At 47.9% G+C, this 16,665-nt stretch overlaps 1 protein-coding gene and 1 long non-coding RNA gene across 3 annotated transcripts; one reads left to right on the forward strand and one right to left on the reverse strand.

Moving 5' to 3' along the window:
* The first annotated feature begins 226 nt into the window (after nt 1–226).
* ZBTB2 (zinc finger and BTB domain containing 2) lies at nt 227–9,838 on the forward strand. 2 transcript variants are annotated; one of them, XM_072856103.1, is made up of 3 exons: nt 227–599; nt 4,690–4,873; nt 6,847–9,836. In XM_072856103.1, exons 2-3 carry the CDS (start codon nt 4,701–4,703, stop codon nt 8,207–8,209), a joined length of 1,536 nt encoding a protein of 511 aa, XP_072712204.1. In that variant the 5' UTR covers nt 227–599; nt 4,690–4,700; the 3' UTR covers nt 8,210–9,836. The 2 variants fall into 2 exon arrangements, with proteins under 2 accessions (XP_072712204.1, XP_072712205.1); XM_072856104.1 differs by lacking the exon at nt 227–599 and adding an exon at nt 1,895–2,162 and having other exon boundaries at nt 6,847–9,838.
* A 1,329-nt stretch (nt 9,839–11,167) lies between these two features.
* Nucleotides 11,168–16,356, reverse strand: LOC140649227 (uncharacterized). The gene is made up of 3 exons (XR_012041533.1): nt 16,028–16,356; nt 14,352–14,501; nt 11,168–13,163 (listed from the first exon to the last, which is right to left on the reverse strand). It is a non-coding gene; the product is annotated as an uncharacterized lncRNA (long non-coding RNA).
* Nucleotides 16,357–16,665: the final 309 nt, after the last annotated feature.

Here is a 16,665-nt window from a genome sequence, read left to right on the forward strand (position 1 = left end):
GCCCCGAGCCGTGCCCGCCGGAGAGCCCGGCCCGGCCCGTTATTCCGCAGCCCGGGCGGTGGAGGGGCGCTGGCAGCGGCGCGGTCGCCCCCGCCCGGCGGCGAGCGGCGCGGAGCGGAGCGGCACGGGCTGGGCTGGGGGGGGGGGGCGGGGAGGGGGGGGCTGCACCGGCCCCCACCCCCGGGAGTTTTAAAGGGGCAGCGCGCCGGCCGCAGGACCCGCGCCCCGCTCCGCCGGAGGCGGACGCTTTCGGACGGGGGGTGCCCGGGAGCAGAGCGGCAGCGGGGCCGGGGCCGGTCCCGCCGGTGCGGCCCGCGCTGCGCGCGTCGGGCGGGGGAGGGAGGGGCAGGCGGGGGCTGGGTGGCTCCTGCTGCTGCTGCTGCTGCCGCCACAGCGCTCGCCGCCTCCCCTCCCCCCCGGCGGGGGCTCCTCGCTGCAGCCTCTGTGCTCCGCTCTCGGTCATGTGACCCTAACGTAACCGGACAGGAAAAGCCGCCGCCGCCGCCGCCGCGCTGACTCCGTTGTTGCTGCTGCTGCTGGGCGCGGAGACGGCGGCGGCCCGCGCGGCACCAGGCGCCTCGGCGGCCCGCGCCCCCCAGGTGAGCACCGGCCGCGCCGCGCCGCGCCCCCCGGGGGATCCCGGCGCCGCCCGCACGTGCGCCCGGCCCCGCCGCACCGGCCGCGGCCCGGGCTGAGGCGGCGGCGGCGGGCGGGCGCGGGGGCGCGGCGGGGCCTGCTCGGCCCTACCTCCTCATTGTGTGCGAGGGGCGCCCGGCCGCGCCGCGGCGGGCCGAGGGGGGCGCGGAGGAGGAGGAGGGCCGCGCCTGGCGCCGCTGGGGCTGCCTGGCCTCCTGACAAACCCCCGCCGGGCCGGGCCGGGCCGGGCGGCTCCATCCGGGGCACAGCTCGGGGGGGATGGGCCCGCGCCGAGGGGAGGAAGGGAGGGCCGGGCCGGGGGGTGGGCCGCGCCGGGGGAGGGAGGGAGGGAGGGAGGCGGGGGCGGGGGGCCCGGTGTCGCCCGGCGTCGGGCCGGGCTGGGCTGGGCTGGGCTCGGCCGGTTGGGGCCCGCGCGCCCTCCCTCCCTCCCGCCCGCAGCGGGGCGGCCCCCTCCGGCGGCATCCGGCGCAGGGAAGGGCGGGGGAGGAGGGCGCCGCGCGGAGCGGGAGGGGGCGGCCCCGCCTGTCTCTCCTCGGCAGGCTGGGCGGCCCTGGCGGCGGCGGCAGCAGCGGCGGCGGTTCCCGTCTCGCGCGCCCTGGCGGCTCTGCTCGCGCTGCGTCTCGCGCCGTCTCTGTCCGTCCGTGCGCGCGTGGCGTGCGCGGGGGGGGGAGGAGGCGGGCGGAGAGAGGGGAGGAGGGGTGGGGCGCAGCCAGTGAGAGCGGCGCGCGGCCACCCGGCCTTCCGCCCCGGCGGCCAATGGGAGGGCGCCGTCACCTGTGCCACAGAGGCCGAGCGTGACTCCGGGGAGGAGGGGGGCGGGGGAGAGGGCGGGCGGCAGGCCACGCCCCCCGCCGCGAGCGGCGCCCCGCCGCGCGCTACGGCGCCGGCAGGCGGCGGGAGCGCCCGAGCGGCGCGCGCCCCTGCCCTCCCTTCCCCTGCTGCCGGCGCGCGCGCGCGGGCCCGTTGTGGCGGGCGGGGCCGGGCCGGGCCTCCCTCCCCCCCCCCCCCGCGCGGGCCCCCGGCAGCCGCCTGCCCGGGGGAGGGGGCGCTGGCAGCCCGCTGCCGGGCGGCTGCCGTTGCTGCGGGGCCGCGGGCACTGCCGGGCGGTGGGGCGCCTCTGTCAGCGCCGGGGCCGGGCTGGCGCCCTCTGCCGCTGCAGCGGGCCGGGCTTCGGTGGGAGCTCCGGTGTCCGCTGCGGCGTGCGAGGGCAGGCCGGGAAGCGCCGGGCTGTGCTTGAGCCGGGCCAGCAGCTGTTTCCTGTCGGCGCGGCCGGCTTACCCTGCCCGAGCGCCTGCCGGCCTCCGCTCCCTTCTCCTTCCTCTCCGCTCCCAGCGCTTTGCCGCCTCGGCCTGTGTCTCCTCTTGCGTGGTGCGGTACCGGCTCATCCTCCGTCTCGTCCTTGACTTGCGCCCTCCGCTTTTCCCTTCGTGGTCTCCGAAATAAACGTAGGTTTTCCGAGAGGACTCAGCCTGGCGTGGTTTTTCACCCACCGTTGAGCAGATTAGGTAATTTCAAAAGTTGTGATAAAGCTGAGCCAGGCCAGCCTGTCAGCCGTACAATGGAAGGACTGTCCCCAGAGGGTTTCAGGGCACGAGAAATGTTTTGCACAGTTGTTGAATCGGTCAGTGCTAAAATATGGCCTTGCTGGTGTTAATCATCATTTTATTTACCTAAGGGTAAAACTCCTGAACATACGTGTACCTGTAACATACCCTCCTATATATAAAAGAGAGACAAGGTGCTTTCCTTACTCTTTTCCTCTGCCATATAGTTTCCTTAGAGTGTAATTCTTCTAGTGCTTTCAGTTCAAAGCATTTAAATATCTTTTAAATACGCACAGAAACTTAGCGTTGTGCACATGTATGAACACCGTATCGTTTTGTGCAAAGATTAATTGGGGTCTCTGATGAAGGGTAACAGCTTCAACTGCCACAGTGACTGCTGTTTGGATAAGCTTAACTATAAGCTAAACAAATTTAGGATGATAATAACTAGAGAGAATGCCTTTCTGGCTTGGAGTTCCCTCACATCGATGGTTTGCTCTGCCTGACAAGCTTCGCTGTCCAAGTACAAACCAGACTCAACACTGATGAATTAAAAAAAGTAGCACACACAGAATAAGCTAAATTAAAGCTACCAAAAAAAAAAAACTCTAGCGTGTTTTCCATAACATCACAAAGTCTACCTGCATGGAGCATCTTTCAGGATTAAATAACAATCAACATGATTTTTGTTACTGCTGACAGCAAGTATTCCCTCTTTTAGAGAGAGGGAGAGGATTTTAGCATATTGTTTGTACAAATGTAATTACCCAAACAGTAATTTAGGGAGGAGAGGATGGACCTGAAGAGAGCTGGAACCTGGGTTTTTTTCCTCTTATTAACTGTAAGATAATAATCAAGTGTATCTTAAGTTGTCTTTCTTTCTTGCCCTTACACTTCAGACTCAAACGAGTTCTGATCTCCTATGAATGCAAAGGAATGCATTTGGTTGGCCTGGCTATTGGTTTAAATACGAGGGCATTCTTCACTCTCCAGCAAGTGGAATTACATGTTTCTCCAATGACTAAACATATTGGCATATGTGGAATACACTTTTATTCTCTTTCCCAAAAAGCCACGCTCTCACTGTATAGAAGAAACAAGCTGTTTGTACCTTACCTAAAATTTTGATAACTTCCTATTAAATATGGAGGGAAAAAAACCCAAGACTTCTTATAAATCTACTGCTTTTGATCCACTTCTGGTTTCACCATCTCTTTCTTTTCTGTTCATAGAACATCTGCACTGTTCTGGGTATAACGTGCCCAGGTATTTTGTTGACTTCTCTTGCTGTTTTACGTGGCTACATACAGACCTTCATGCTTTCACTTTTTCTGCCCAAAGCGCTATTTGTTTTGTTTAAGTTTATATCCGCTTGTTGATCTTACTAGCCGTATATTCATCCATCCAACCATACACAACTGTCCTAATGTGTTTCCCTGGCTATTTTCTTCCCCAAAGTTATCAATTATTGCTTCCAAGGCTGCCCTCGAATCCTTGAGAAAAAGTTCATCGCTCTTAGGTAGTTCTTTGAGGGCAGCCTCCAGCAGCTGGTACAAGGAGGTGCTGGGGGGCTGCACAAGCCCCAGTTTAAGGGGACTCAGGTTGGTGCCACGTTTCACCGTCAGTTATCCTACCTTGCGCCAACGGCCAGCGATGGACAGAACCGCACCTCTCACCCCTCGGGTTTCTTGATTTGCTAGGCAAGCATGAGGCACTCCGGCACGCAGGCTCCTTACAAAATGCTGTTGTAGCTGATCTCAATAAATAAATAAATAGTTGTTGAGTGAAAAGATTGGCCCCTCCTGTTCTGGTAGTCCAGAGGGCTTGCCAATACCTAGAATGAATTCATTGTTGCAGCCTGGGAACTCAGATATGTATCTGGTATTTCCCAGGAGAGGGCATAACCGTCAGAAATGCTTAATTATTTAATGCTGGGTTTGGATTCAGCTGGATGGACACACAACTTGTAGGTAAAAGCTATAGAGAGACACTGAAAATTCAGGTTAAAAGTATCTAACATCTTTTACTGGGTTCTGCCCTTGTCTCTCCCACCCACTTAGGTGAGGGTGACTGATACCAGAAGGGAGATTTATTTTTCCTGTTTGAACAGATGAGTGGCAGCCAAAAGACTTTGTTCTTCCCATACAAATAGGTGTTTTTACTACTTATTAATATTTCTTCCTCTCCTTTAGCTATTTATGTTTCTCTATCCAAGTCCCCCCATGCCTTTTCAGAACTCTTTAGTCCTGGCTCTGCTTTGCTCTTTAAGCCTCGGCAAATCACTTGCACCTGTGTGAATCACACTGCCCGTCATGAAACAGAGATCCTTGCCTACATGTAAGATATCATTTATACAGTAGCTTGGGATTAAGAGGTGTTACTAAAGCATGGCATACAGATATTAGAAGAAAATATCTGTTAAGCGACATCTACTGTTGCATCTCTGCATCTACTATTAAGTTTTACATGGAAGTCATTTGCTTTTCAGAGTGTAAAAAAATGGATTTGGCCAACCATGGACTTATTCTGCTGCAGCAACTAAATGCTCAGAGGGAGTTCGGTTTCCTGTGTGACTGCACAGTTGCCATTGGTGATGTCTACTTCAAGGCACACAAATCAGTCCTTGCTTCTTTCTCCAACTACTTCAAGATGTTGTTTGTTCATCAAACCAGGTAACTATAAAAAGATTCACTGTTTAAATATTGTTCAGTTAGTTCAGGTAAGGAGGTCTAGCAACATTTTGAAACCTGAAAATGTCCTTTTTGCTTCTTGCTATGACATAAGGAATATGGAATCCAGTCTTATCTGCAAACTAGAATCTCACTTTAAAGCATGTTAAAGTTGAACTGTGATTCATTAACACTAATGTTATAATTTAGTGTAAGTTCTTTATCCTTAAAAAAGCATAGAATTCCTAGAATTGAATATTTGAGGATCCTCTTGCACTTTCCTTCCCCCGCTCACTATCCTCTGCTCTGTCTTGGTGCTATTCTTAACATTTCCATAAGGTTATATACAACCCAATAAGTATTTGCTAGGAGATTTTGAGAAATTGACTTATAAAAGAGGTTAATATGTTTCATTTTTTTTACAGCTTACCAAAGTCAGTTAAATAATAGAATACTACACAGTGGTGGAAAATAAGGGAGTTTGTGTTTCTTCCTTTTTTTTTTTTTTTTTTTTGTGTGGGCAGCCTTACATGGAGGGCATTGAAAAGACAACGAAAGTAAGACTGTTTTAAAGAATGTTTGGTCTTTTCTTTTTCCCAATTATTTGAACTATCTAGAAAGTTTATGTTAAGTGAGTAAAACTCTCAACTCTTTGGCTAAGAGTTCCTAGCCAAAAGTAAACATCAAGTACACAAGTGCATTTGCACTTCTGAGACAGGACTGCAGGCAGATGTATCGGTCTTGATGCTCCATCAAGAGCACATGGTCATCTCTGGAAGAAGGCATTGTAAAATTTACTTTTGAGTAATATATAAGAATTCAAAAGCAGTCAGAGAGAACACTCAAGAAGGTCTCAAAGGGAAGAATTGGGCATAATTTTCTCCTCAGCTTGGTAGCCTACTGTGTTGGAGCATTCAGACCGCAGTGCGCAGTCATGTCCATTTCTGGTTTTCTGTCTTTTATTTAATATTTGTAGCTCTTACATTAAACAAACAACTCTGAAAAACGATTAGAATCCCAGATCCTCTTCTGTTAGCTAACTGGCCTAACCAAGATGTTCCTGATTTTCTTTCTTCTTCTGTGAACCTTGCCTCTCTTTCTGCACAGAGATCCACCTTCAACTGGAGGAGTGGTGGGTGTTTCAGTCCAGAGTATCCTAAAGGGTGATACATAGGGCATGCTCTTAGCTGGAGGATGGTGTTGGTTTCAGTCCTGTTAGGCTGAAGAAGGCATCACAGCCAAAGCGTCTCCCTTTGTTGAGCACTCTAACCAAGGGACTGTTAGGATGACCAGGTGTACCACCGGTGCTACCGTTTCTTCCTCCCTACTCAAGGAAAGAAGCTACCGTTCTGCTTTGTAAGGAGCCTGGCCTCCACGGGTTAGATGTGCCCAGGCTACACCTGTGCATCAGATCACACCCTGTCCTGCGTGGTTTCTGAATTGTAATGCAGTTGAGACAAGGTGATACCACACATTTGCAGAACTGTAGCTGTAAACACCAGTAAGCCATAGAAGCCAAACAGGCAAGTGCCAGGTGAATTTTAGGTGTTTTCAGGGCTAAGTACTGAGAAAAGTTTAATGGATTGTGAATGTAGAGTCCAGTGCTAGAAGGTTTTAATTTAGCTACAGATGTGTTTGAATCCAACCAAAACAAGGGGAAAAATACCTTTGCAATTTACAAAATACATTAGTATGTGACAACAAATGTATAACATAACAGCAATTTACAAAGGTGTAGATTGCAATGGGACAGCTTTGTCTTTCAAGCCAGTTACTTTCCTGAGGAAAAAAATGTCACCTTTCAAGTGGCCAGTAAGATTAGCTCTTTTACATTAAAGAGTTTCTCTCTGTTTGTTGCAGATTCTGTCTTTTGAATTTAAGTAGATGCCTCTGATTTTTATCAATGCTTGCATAAGCTAGATCTGGTAAAAAATATTTTCCTTATCTCTTACTGATCATTTTGTTTCACCTTTCAGTGAATGTGTCCGTTTGAAAGCGACTGACATACAGCCAGATATCTTCAGTTATCTCTTGCATTTGATGTACACTGGGAAGATGGCACCACAACTCATTGACCCAGTTCGACTAGAACAGGGAATAAAGTTTCTGCATGCGTATCCACTAATTCAAGAGGCCAGCCTTGCAAGTCAGGGAACTTTTTCTCACCCGGATCAAGTTTTTCCATTAGCATCTTCATTGTATGGCATTCAGATTGCAGATCACCAGATAAGACATCCCACTAAGGTTACATCAGCAACTGACAAACTCGGGCGAGAACCAAGGCCACAGACATCACGGATGAACCAAGAGCAGGTTTCTGAAGGCTCACAGCTCTCGCAGTTAGCTACAACTCTGCCACAAGTGACCCGGACAAATATGTCCACTTCTGACCCATTGCCATCTTCTTTATCTCCAGAATTGGTATCTGCTGCTGGTAATAATTCACCTGCAGGAGAAGAGGCCAACATGGAAGCATCTTCTTCAGATGAACAGCCTGCCTCACTCACAATAGCACATGTCAAGCCAAGCATTATGAAAAGGAATGGAAGCTTCCCAAAATACTACGCCTGCCATCTCTGCGGTCGCCGGTTCAATTTGCGAAGTAGTTTGCGTGAGCACCTGCAGATCCACACAGGAGTTCCTTTCACATCTAGCCAGCAGGGAGAAAGTAATATTTCTTTGTCTCTTTGTAACAACACAGCGGATAAAGATGCCGTGGAAGTGCCTGAAGCAGGGATGATTAGTGACAGTGAGCTGCAGCAGATCTCAGACTCCCCAATAATTGATGGGCAGCAGCAGTCAGAGACACCGCCCCCCTCCGACATTGCAGACATAGACAACTTGGAGCAGGCAGATCAAGAGAGGGAAGTAAAAAGACGGAAATACGAATGTTCCATCTGTGGTCGCAAATTTATTCAGAAAAGCCACTGGAGGGAGCACATGTACATACACACTGGCAAGCCCTTTAAGTGCAGCACTTGTGACAAAAGCTTTTGCAGGGCGAACCAGGCTGCCAGACATGTGTGCCTAAACCAGAGCATGGACACGTACACAATGGTGGACAAACAGACTCTGGAACTCTGTACTTTTGAGGAAGGCAGTCAAATGGACAACATGCTAGTACAGACCAACAAGCCCTACAAATGTAACTTGTGTGACAAAACATTTTCAACTCCCAATGAAGTAGTCAAACATTCGTGCCAAAATCAAAACTCTGTCTTTACACTAGAAGAAGATCGCTCCATTCTGCTAGGTGGTGGGGACACAGAAGCCACAGAGACTGATAATGCAGTGTTAGCCTCCATCAAAAAGGAGCAGGAAGCAGTGTTGTTAGACTGAATGTGAAACCTATATCAATTTTTTAAAGTTTCTTTACTCATTTTTTATTAAATCAATTTTTTCCTCCCCCACCTCTTACCTCACTTACCCCTGCCATCTTTTCCACCAGCTTTCCTCCCACCCTTTGTCTTCAGCAACAAGAACTGTACTGGCACGTTAGGAAATTGGACTTTGCCTCTCCCACCAAAACAAACAAAAAGCTCTTGCATCAAACCACAACATAATTGATTTTAATACAAAGGAACATGTGAAAAAATAATCCAGCTAACTATGTTGATAGTATTAGTTAATCCAAATTTAATAGATTTTTAAATGAAATTTAGATTGCTTAAAAGTGTATTTAGATACAACGATGAGTGTAATGAGAAACAGAGTATCAGTTTGGTAAGCAAAGAAAAGAGATATATATATATATATATATATATATTAGTTTCCCTGGTAAAAAGGCATTTTGAGAAGATCTGGCAAATTAAACATCGTGCTTTTTAGAAGTCCACAAGCGAGTTGATTAAGGTTATAACTTAAAACCCTCAGAACTTTTCTCAATGAATGCAAAAATCTCTGTTCATTGAGTTAAAAAGAGCTGAGGGTGTTGGGTTATTTTTAGCCTTATGTTTTCCTTCAAGTATGCCTTTGGGTATCTGTTTCAGATAGCATCATTGAGTCAAGCAAAGTAGTTACTTAGTCAAATTTTGACTTAAGTAGCTGTAATAATAATGTGATGGCAATCTTTATATATATATAAAATACTGTATATGTATAAAGATTTTTTTATATATATATATATATAGAAAGTGTTTGTGTGTATATTTGGTACAGGTAAATAAATGCACACATCTTTTTTAAGTAACTGGCCATCTACCCTCAGACTCAGCCCAGAAAGTCTTTTAGTTGTTTGACAAAACTAGTCATTGCACAGGTTATTTTTAATCAAAATTAAAACGTTCCGAGCTGTGTGCATTTTTATTGGCCTGTTGAAGAGAAGCTAATAGGTAAGTGTTGTCACCCAAGCTACAAAGGGAACTAGAGAAGTGACATACTGGTGAGCACTGTACCATCATTAGTGCGGCACATGCATGTGTTGTTAGCTGTAAGTTTGAGTCACTCTGGATGAAAGGAGAGAGAAAAGCTTTATTGCCTTAGGCAAGGAATGTCCATATTCCATTTGGTCTAATGGCATGAGTTAAGAGGAAGAAGTGGTGCAGAGACGTTCTAGCAACAGGGGATCATGGTTGTTTTAAAGTGAATCTGTAGTGCTGGCTGGCAAATTCTGCTCTGTGAGAGTCCCGTTATTTTCAAAGCCAAGGCAAAGTCTGCAAAAACTGAAAGGGTGAATTCTGTAGTTTTAGTTACTGCTGATGGTAGCACTGCATCTTTGTGTTAAAAATCAAGTTGCTGATTCTTATTATTTTATATAGATGCCCAGATTTTTTGCTGGTAGCTTAAAAACCTAAACTGACAGCAGCAATGAAGCCCACCGAGCAATTACTGGGCCAACAGAAGGCGTAAGCAGACAGAATAAGTGCCCCATCGTAAATGGAGACAGTGTGTGTTTTGGGGGGAGGGGTGGGAGAGGGCAAGTCACAAACCACAGCTCTTCTCTGTGTATACGTTTAAACTGAATATCATCTTTTTGTGTATAGTTAAGTTCTCAGATTTGTAAGTTTTTATACATCATTTCATTGAATAAAAACTGAATTAAATGGGATATGATTTATTGAGTTGAAGGTAAAAAGTTGTTGGTTTTCAGTCTTCCTGAAAGAGCTCTTAATGAATCGGTTTAAAAGCCAAGCAATGTATTCTGTGTATCAGACTAAAACCTCCGTCATACAGTTGAACAAATAGCTTACTACAGCTCACAACAGTGGATTTGGCACAAAGGTCACTACGTATTCATTTTTTCCATTTATTATAACATGACAATTATTGTAAAGTTTATTGTGAGTGGTGTTGAGTTTATTATCTCTCTTGTACTAGAGTAATAGATCTAAAATGAATTGATTTTACTTCAAAGGATAAAAGTGTTTTGAGTTAAAAAAAGAAACATCTTACAGAATTATTTTAGTGTTGCCCATTTAAAAACTTTTTTAGGATCTTCATTTACCAATGTAATTTCTTTAAATGTGTTTTTTATTTCATCTCACTTAGTCTGAAATGCTCTCAGAGCAGGAAAAAAAAAAGAATAAATCTTTCCTCATTCAGAGTAAGGTCAGCTTTTGAGGTAGCTGTGGTTTAGGGGATACTCACAAGTTCATTGCCAAAATGACTACAGCTGCTAAAGGTGCTGCCACCTCAGCTATTAGTTACTGCATAGCCAGATGTTCTTTTTTCTCAGAGCTCCAGCTCTGCTCCAGTGCAGAGTACAGCAGTTTGGCTCAACTCCCCAGGTGGCTGGTTGTGTCAGAAGGGTACACATGGCCACACCATTTTTTGTGAGACATTGAGCAGCCCTGGGTCTTTACCTTATTCCTGCTCTCACCTATCCTTCTCCACTGTTTGGAGAACATGTTTGCTCAGTTACATGTTGAACGGGCTCAAGTGAACTGATTCCACTGAAAAACAACCAGTCCTAAAAAATGCTAATTTTCTGTCAAATCTGTTCCCTATTTTAGCTCTGCGGAGGGCTTCAGATTACTCATGGGCTTGTGCAAGGGCAGAAATGAGCTGGGAGGAGGATTACTGTAGCCAGTGTTGCTGCTGGCAACATCCAGGGTGAAGAGGGTGGGAAGCGGTGACGCCCACTTGGGCAGGTCCCTCATCTGGTGGGCAGTGTGGCCTCGTAAGCCGGTGTACTGCCCGGGGAGAAGGGGCGGCATAGGGTGGGGAACAAGCAGCTGGGGAAGAAGTTGGTTATGACAGCACTGCTGCTGCAAGAAACGTGGAATTGCAGGCTCAGCAGAGATACTTTCACCTGTTAATATTTATTCTTAAGAAATAACACTGTCAGGTAAAGACAAAAAAAATCACAATAAAGAGATTATTTTTATATGTGTTCAGCTATCATAATGGTTTATTTTAAGTACCCTTTATTGTCTGATGCTCCATAGTGATGTTTAAGTCACTGCCTCTCACTGCTTGAGCAGTTTTGTTCCTCTACAATGAATTAGAAACAGTATATTCAGGTTATTAACAGCTGCATCAAGAATTTGGGTAAATACAGCACAATTATAGTTTTGTTCAAGATTCTTTGTTAAATCCCGTCTAAATTATTATTCTAGTTGGAGATAACTTCAGGATTTATCTTTAAACTTTTGATTCAAGTTTGTGACCGAATTGCTCATTACGCATTCAGTCTGCTCACCTGCTGAAGCTGTGAATTTTCTACCAAATGAAAGGAGACCGCTTTGCAGGAACTACTGAATAATCAGTGAAAATCTGCCATCATTCAAGGCTGTGGGCTGGACCTTCAGCCCCCAGGTATTTCCAAAGGAGTAACTTCAAAGTTAATTTCCCAGGCATGTCACTTGACAAGACACCTCTGCCTTGACTTCAGAAGTACCAAATACCTACAAATATATCTGCTCAGTAGAAAGAACAGATGATTATCACTTCTGAAAGTGAAGATTGCAGTCCTCTGCAATCAATATTTTTTGTCAACTTTGTATGAAGTATCTTCTTGGTCACTGGTCTGATAATCATTCTGCTTCTGCAGGGGGAGAATTTATTAGAAGATACTAGTGTTAAAAACATTGAATAGTTTAAACTGTGCTCCTGTTTACACTGCTGGGCCTTAAGTTGCTATCTTGATGTTTAGAAAATCTGCTTTCTGGCTCTTCAGCTCCAAATCCCATAAAATAATAGCTTCAGTCACAAGAAAAAAAAATAGATTTCTTTCTGTTTGCTTTAAATAACTTCTTTGACATTACAAAAACCTTCTCCATTAATTAAAGGAAACCTGGTTAGACAAGAGCAGGTTCTGTGGTGCCCGGTGGCATCACAATCCCTTGCAATGCTTTTTCCCTATGTGCTTAACAACAGGATTACCTTTTTTAAGTACTTTGCCTTTTTGGAGAGTAATATAGTTCTTCAGTTATCTTTGGCCCAAGCAATTGAAGACCAAATTGATTCATTCTTAACCAAGTTAAAGTATTTTTCCTTCATTGTATTTCCCCACCTTTTAATCTTAAAAAGTAAACACAAATAAGGCAGAGTTCATTTTGGAGGTCTGTTGTTGACTCTTATTTATTGCTTCCTAAAAGTCGACAAATGTTTCCATGTGGCAAGATACTTCGTAGCTATGAATAATTAGGAGTATTTAGACTACTTAAAACAAATTCCATTTAACATTCCTACTTCAACCCTGTAAATATTACACTGTTAGTTACAGCAGCATACCTTCATAATGGGATCTAGGTGATATACTACCAGTGGTGATAAAGGCTGGCTGTTTAAAAAGCCCAGCTGTTGTCCTACCTGAGGCAGTACATTTCCATTTCTACAGCTCTTGTTTTGTTCATTTGTTTTTGTTTGTAAAAATGCCTGTTGCTGTCACTGGATAATGAAATCCCTCTCATACCAAAACCAGAACAAACCGCAGAAAGAAGCAAGAAGTCTTTTGCAGCATGCCTCGTTAAGGTGTATTTGCCAGATGATCCACGATCATCTCTAGAAGATAAGAGAAACTCACTGTCCTTAAATGTGGGCTTCTACCAAGCCTGCCATTAAAAAGGACATATTTTAATGAAATTCAGCCAAAACCATGAAACACGCTTCCTCCGCAGGACAACCTTGCTGCCATGCTGTCTATGCATCCATGCTTTTGCACAGATCAGGCGTGCCAAGATGCAGAGCTCAGCATGGTCTTTGCGCAGCTTTCAGTAACTGGTGCCACTCCTTGCAGTGCCAACATTCTAGCCCTTGTGCCAAAGGAGCTGCCAGCAGAAGGACTTCCTCATATTCAGTCCATGTCTGTTGCCTTGGACAAAAGCGAAGCTTTCCTGGAACCTTAGGAAATCTACTCGGAGAACAGAGAAGCAGAACCACAAAATGCAAGTTAACACAAATGTATGCTTACTGTACTGCTCTGCAGAGTGTGGAGGAGGTACCCCGCTGCTCCAGCATGCCTCAGCACAGATCCACAGCCTGTCTCCAGTTTGCTGACCCTGTCAGGCCCGGTTTTGAAGCAGCCCCTATGGTTTCTATGGGAGCTTCCTGATAAATCCATGTTTCCTTCAATCCTGTTCCTTAATCTCTCAACCACATATGGTTAAAGCATTTTCCATCTTGTTACTACTGTATTGTGCAAGTCCAGTTTCAGCAGTGAATATTTGGTGGATTGTCACAGTTCATTTGGGTCTCTCAAATTCACAGGGCAGTGTACTGTGTGAATCAAGCTTTATTTCAGGAGCTCCTTAGGTAAAAATCAAACAAGGGCTCAATCCCCTTTCAACAAAGTAGTCTAAAATCTCCATTCTCTAATTTATTGCTTCAACAATTCACATGCTCATTAACTCACAAAGTCACTAACTCACACGCTTATGAGCAAAAGAGTTGCCTGGCTGAGGGTGCTCATCCTTCCTCCTCCATCACGCTGCAGGTGTCCCCTCTATCACCGCAGGAAGCAGGAGAGCCTCAGCAGGCCAGCTGCTGGTGGATCCGCTTCCAAAAGCTTTTTGGGGTAAGCTGGCATAATCCTGCCTTCCAGCTTGGAAGTCTGGTCTACACCTTTCCTGTGGCTTGTGGCAGTTAGTTAGTTCTGAAGGCTTTCAGGCTTATCAGAAACTACCAAACAATTACTTTTGCAAGGCTGCAGAGACAGCAGACCTTATCTCTTGCTGGCCTCGGTATCCAGCGTACATGCAGCTCTTTCTGCAGCCGAATGGTGCTGCTCCCCGCACACATCAGGCCTTCGCAGGAGCTGTGCCTTAGGGCAGCACCTGAGCAGGAGCCAAGTGAGTGAGCGGTTGCTGCAGGTCTGGGCCTTATTTCTGCTGTTGCCTTATTGTTTCCTGACTTGATTCCGACTGGCACTGAATACAGCTAGCAATCTAGAACTGAATCTGCATTTTCCCTTCAGAGCCCACTGAACCAGCTTAGTATTTCGCATGTGCATTTTATGCGCATACATCACTGATGCAAGTTAGCGCTGTGTCATGCTTTTTTCTCTTTCACGGCTGTCCAAGCTGGGTGGAAGCTCACCTACCAGGGAAGACAGCGGCTAGAAGAAGCTGCGGCCTCTGCCCCATCAATTTCTCCAGCCTTGGGGGTGTTATGAAACAGGAAGTACGGTTCTACGCGCATTTGAGGTGCAATCCATGTCGACTTGTGAGAAACCAGTTGAGCCTCCTTTTGGCTGTAAGACAAGCAGTGAGTTGCAGAAGACAGCACTAGATGGTGCAGTCACACCAGTGCAACCACCCAGGCGTCCTGGCTCGCTGTCCGGCAGCCCATCACAGGGTCAGGCACTGCATGCCCCAAAGAGCATTCCTGAAACAGCGCTCCTATACCGAGGGGCTGCACTGGAAAGCCAAAGGGACTCTCGCAGCCCTGTCTTGCAGCAGGCTTGCCCCAGAGAACGGAGTGCTTTGCGGAGGGGGCTGCAGAGCACTTAAAAGCATGGCGTCCTGAGGCTTGCAGCGGCAGGTACACAACAGGGAGACCTTTGCGCATCTTCACTGACAAGAAAATATGTAATTTTAAATATTACTAAATTGTATATTTTATATATATTTTATATATATATAAAAAATATAAAAAATACTGTCTCATCTGACATTCAGGACTGACCAGGACCATTTCCCCTCAAAAGGAGTTGACTCCAAATTGGGTTGATTTCGTGGTGGCATAGTTAGTTAGCCCCTGCAAGTGCAGCGCTGGATGAGGACAAGCGCATGCTTTTGGGAAGCCGTGAACATTGATGCTGGTCACAGCCTCTGTGCTGGTGTTAAACTGCCAGCATGAGCTTCCCATCCCAGCAGGAGCAGGTCTTTCCTGACTGCCCTACAAAAGGGTAAAGCCTAGAAAACGGGGAGGGCTACACACACACTGGGTCAGGTCCTTCCACCCCAACAGCAGTACTTGGAGGACGTGAAGGGAAATAGTCATTCAAAGCATGCGATTTGCATGCACTGATGAGGAAAGGAAGGTGATGCCCCATCACGAAACCACCACCACTCCAGTTGCTGGCACACAGGCCTCCACACACAGACACACAGAATACTGAGTCATAATTGTTCAACAGGAATCTTATTCTTTGATATGACTGCATTCTTATGGAGATTTTTTTTTTAAATCTCATTTTGAGGCATACACGAGACATCTTTCGCAATATTGGTAAAGGAAAGCGACCCAGGACAAGTAATTATTTGTGTACAAGAACTGAAAAAGAACCTCTGAGAAACTTCACCATTGTTTGCTGAGTTTATTGAAGTTCAAAGTTTTCCTGCCCTACTTATTATTTTTCAATAAAGCTGTAGAACGATCTGCATTTAAAAAAACATAGCACAGGTATGACTTGAAAGGTGTAAGTGTCGCTTTGCACCACTCTCCTGTCATATATGAGGTTTGTGTAAGCAACACATTCCTTCCCTCTACCACGTCAAGCATCGATAGTTGTGGTGACAGAGCAGCGACCTACACGCTGCATTTCAGCTCTGAGAGGCCAGAGCTGCAGTTCACCCGAAGTAACGGCAAGCTAAGACGGCGCGTCCCACCTGCCGGCAGGGCGGCGGGGACTCCCCTCCCCCGGGAAGCGGAGCTGGGGGCGAGGCGTCGAGGCCGCCGCAGGGGAGCTGGGGGCGAGGCGTGGCGGGCAGCGGCGGGCCCTAGTGCGCAGGCCGCGGGGCGGGAGGGCGCGGCCCGCCGGAAGCTGGCACTCACGGCTCGGCGGCGTCCGGCGGCGCTCGGTACTTCGGGCGGTCGGGCGGGTAGGGCGTGGGGCCGCTGCAGGAGCCGTAGGGATCGATGGGGGCCGCCGCCTCCGCGTCGCGAGCGGGTACGGCCGCAGCAGCCGGGCGGCTCCCTCAGGAGCTGTAACGGCCGCCAGCGCCGCCGCAGCCGCCTCCGCCGCAGCGCGCTAGCGGGAGGAGGCGTGAGCGGAGGGCACGCATGCGCGGGGCGGCAGGGCGCCGGTGGCGGGCGGCCGTTACCCCGCCTGAGGCGGGTTTTCCCCTTCTGCCAGTGTCACAGCTTGTGTGAGGGCACGGACGTGTTCCCCCCGGTGCTGCGTGTCTGAGGAGCTTCGTGAGCTTGCCCCACCCAAAACCTGCTGCTGGTGTGGGTAGCAGAAATTTAGTCCTTCCAGCTGGTTTAGTAACGCCACAATTTCACTTAAAACTGGACTGAGTGGGGCAACGTATCGTCTTTCCCACAGGCCAGAGTGATTTTGAGGCCAGAGTATAGCTGCCCTGGGGAGTCCCCATGGGTAAAGGTGTGTCTCAGAGCAAAGGGCCACAATGCTGCTGGCCTTCCCCGAGCTCCCATCTACTGCAAGCGAAACAAAAGCAAAAATCAGCTGA

Source organism: Ciconia boyciana, chromosome 3, assembly GCF_034638445.1.
Source record: "Ciconia boyciana chromosome 3, ASM3463844v1, whole genome shotgun sequence".
Taxonomy (NCBI): Eukaryota; Metazoa; Chordata; class Aves; order Ciconiiformes; family Ciconiidae; genus Ciconia; species Ciconia boyciana.

Bases quoted from the DNA above. Each gene is read 5' to 3' on its own strand.
- ZBTB2 (XM_072856103.1), top strand. From the start codon at position 4,701: ATGGATTTGGCCAACCATGGACTTATTCTGCTGCAGCAACTAAATGCT. The intron at 4,874-6,846 runs GTAACTATAAAA...TTCACCTTTCAG, and splicing joins TTGTTTGTTCATCAAACCAG to TGAATGTGTCCGTTTGAAAG.